The sequence below is a fragment of the Acyrthosiphon pisum genome, chromosome A2, assembly GCF_005508785.2.
Source record: "Acyrthosiphon pisum isolate AL4f chromosome A2, pea_aphid_22Mar2018_4r6ur, whole genome shotgun sequence".
Classification (NCBI taxonomy): Eukaryota; Metazoa; Arthropoda; class Insecta; order Hemiptera; family Aphididae; genus Acyrthosiphon; species Acyrthosiphon pisum.
In genome coordinates, this window is record NC_042495.1 from 1,133,761 (window position 1) to 1,136,839 (window position 3,079).

The following is a 3,079-nucleotide window of genomic DNA, read 5'->3' on the forward strand; positions in this document are numbered from 1 at the left end:
TATTATGTATGCATTTAGGTACTGTACCTACTCAAGACAAGGTTGTTTAAACTTAAAATAATGAAAAATTCTTGCATTCTACATATTTTCGGAAAGACTTCATTTTCTACATTGATGGTCAAGGCTTTGTCTAAGTGAACTCTTACTAATTACTTTCTTCACTTATATTACTCAAGGATTTTCATCTTGATATTTATTTCTATTTTTTACTCAACAATTAGTGAGACATCCATACAATTCTCTAAGTACCATAAATATACTCTGTTCCATCTAAGAGTGAACCACTCGGCTGACCAAAACATGTTTTTTCCATGCATCCCTACTATGATCCGGACATCGGTGAGAGCGTCAGCTCAGGCGCCCAAATACCAGCAATGACTGTCTGCCAATCACAGAACGCATAGCCATTACATGGGGGGGAGGGGTCAAACACTGTTCGACAGCTCAGTCTGCATGCGCGAAAGCGGTTCACTCTTAGATAGAACAGAATATAGATGGTAGATATTCCTAAAGTATTTAAAAATGTTTCCTGTAGTGTTAATAAAAAAAAATACTTTACCTAATTTAAAAATGATTATTATAAATTTAGCTGTCATGTATTATATTATTTCAGAAAATATTATTTATTCAAATGTTAAAACATTCAAGCACCAGCATATTACTTTAATATCATTGAATAGACCAGATGATAAAAACACATTAAATGTGGCGACTCTTGATGATTTAAGAAAAGCTATTTCAAATTTTGAGAATGACCCTTCATCAACGATTGCTGTTCTATATGGAGAAGGGGGATCATTCTGTGCAGGATACGACCCTGGTGAATTGTCCAAGGCATCACAAGTATATGATGTAATAAATAAACATTTAGTTTATTAATTTTATTTTATATAAAAGTTGTTTATTTTTCCTTAAGGACTTTTTTAAATCACATTGTCAAAAACCAATCATAGCTGCTGTTTCTGGATTTACATACAATGTTGGTTTTGACTTGTGTTTGTGGTGTGATTTGCGCATTGTAGAAGAGAATGCTGTCATGGCAATTGATAGAAAATTAAATATTTCAAACTCAAAAATATTTCTTAAGAGGCTTTTAAAAACTGTAGGTTATTCTAGAACTATGGATCTATTATTGACTGGCAGAGATATAAAATCTAAAGAAGCATTTGAATGTGGTCTTGCAAACCGTGTAGTTGCATGTGGATCAAGTATGAAAATGTCATGCCCTCATAATATACTGTATATTGAAATAATAATAAATATTATTAATTGTCTTAATTTACAACAGGTGTTGGTCAAGCAGTAAATATGGCATTTAATGTTGGTAAATTTCCACAAGAGTCAATGAACTACGACAGAAGCGTAATACATGAACTAACATCAGAATAATATTGTAATACACAATGTTAGATAATGGTTAATGTTCCAGTATACAATCAGTACTATACCTACTGTCCTGGGCCCTGGGGGTGATAACGATGTACCTTCGTCAGACCTCCATGCTAAGGTCTAATATGGGGTATATATGAATCCCACATAATTTTTCTTTTATATATTAAAAAAAAAGAATACCTAATTATAATATATTTTGTTGTTATTTAGTATTTACTGTGAATTGTATATTGTCATATGGTTATGTAATAAGTAATAGGTACTACTTACTGAGATATTTCTTCCTCTTCTTCTAGCTTTTATAACTATAGTAGGTTTCACCACCATCACTATTTCCCTCAATTTCTCCAAATATACATAATGTGATACTAGTAACTACTAACTAATATACTACTATTGTAATTACTTATTAGTTATTAGTTATAAGTATTATAGTATACTAAAATCATATATATATATATTATATGTATAAACAGAGGTGGATAGACCCATAGGGAAAAAGGGATTTTCCCTGTGGGCTCTCGTCTATGTTTATATTAGTGATTCAACACATTTATTTTGTATAATAAAATAAATTAACCGAATGGCAAATAGGTATCATTAAATATATTAATTACTATTACTGTTATTTTTAACAATATGATAAACCACAACAATAATTCAACAACTTGGTTGTGAAATTGGGGATTTTTAATATAATATATAATTATTAACAAATAAGAAATATTAGAAATTGTTATTGTTAACCAAAGACTAAAGTACATGTGGGTAAACAAGATCTAGCTATAACAATAATATAGAATAATATAGAATAATATTTTATTTAAATTAAATTACCTACTAGTTTTTATTTTTACCATTTACCTGGCAGTAACACTAGATATAAAGATTATCCAATTTAATATTGTCATGTCAAAATTCCTAAAACTAATAAATACCCAAATTATAAAAATTTGCTTTAAAATTGTACACAATTAAGTAGTACCTACTACCTATAGATTATTATATCTACCATAACACAATTTAAAAGCACACCACACACGATATAAATTGTAAATATATAATACCTATACAATAACTATTCACTATACCCAAAAACGTATCATAGTTCGACACCAGCTGCGCACACATAATTCAGTATCATAGTATATTTAAGTTGATTTCTACCAGATTATTCTCGTTGAATACGTTGAAAGTATAATATTTGTTATTTTGTTAAAACTAAAATGCTCTATGTTTTTATCGTCGTTATCGGCTTATTGCATTTGATGTAGATATCCAATAATATTATCTTTATGTACCTATGCCAGAGCCCATAGTGAAATTGCAGGTTTAATTAAACCATTGTCCATTTCATGTATATTACACTGTGTACAGTTTTTCACCATGATTAAAATTATTTTGAGGAATCAACAAGGAAATGTTAGATTGTCAGGACTTGCTTTGATGACATTATTTATGTGTTAAATTCACAATAAGATAACATTGAAATTGAAAAAATTTGAATTGTCAATATTTTTTTAAAAATAAATTTTACATAATAATTTTAAAATTAAATTTTGCAATTTTTATTTGTATTTATAACCACCCAGCTCCATAATAAATGTATAGTTATGGCTATGTTAGTCGCGCTATGCTGCTCATCAATAATTGATAAATTGGCCCATAGTGAAAATAAATTGAATAT

The 3,079-nt window shown here is 28.9% G+C and overlaps 1 protein-coding gene across 1 annotated transcript in view; it reads left to right on the plus strand.

Moving 5' to 3' along the window:
* Nucleotides 1–1,604, plus strand: part of LOC100160867 (probable enoyl-CoA hydratase, mitochondrial) — a 9,114-nt gene extending 7,510 nt beyond the window's left edge. The window contains exons 2-4 of the mRNA XM_001943765.4: nucleotides 614–852; nucleotides 917–1,208; nucleotides 1,289–1,604. Of these exons, the coding sequence (XP_001943800.2) occupies nucleotides 614–852; nucleotides 917–1,208; nucleotides 1,289–1,389 (632 nt within the window). The 3' untranslated portion in view covers nucleotides 1,390–1,604. The remainder of the gene's footprint in view (nucleotides 1–613; nucleotides 853–916; nucleotides 1,209–1,288) is intronic.
* The last annotated feature ends 1,475 nt before the right edge of the window (nucleotides 1,605–3,079 follow it).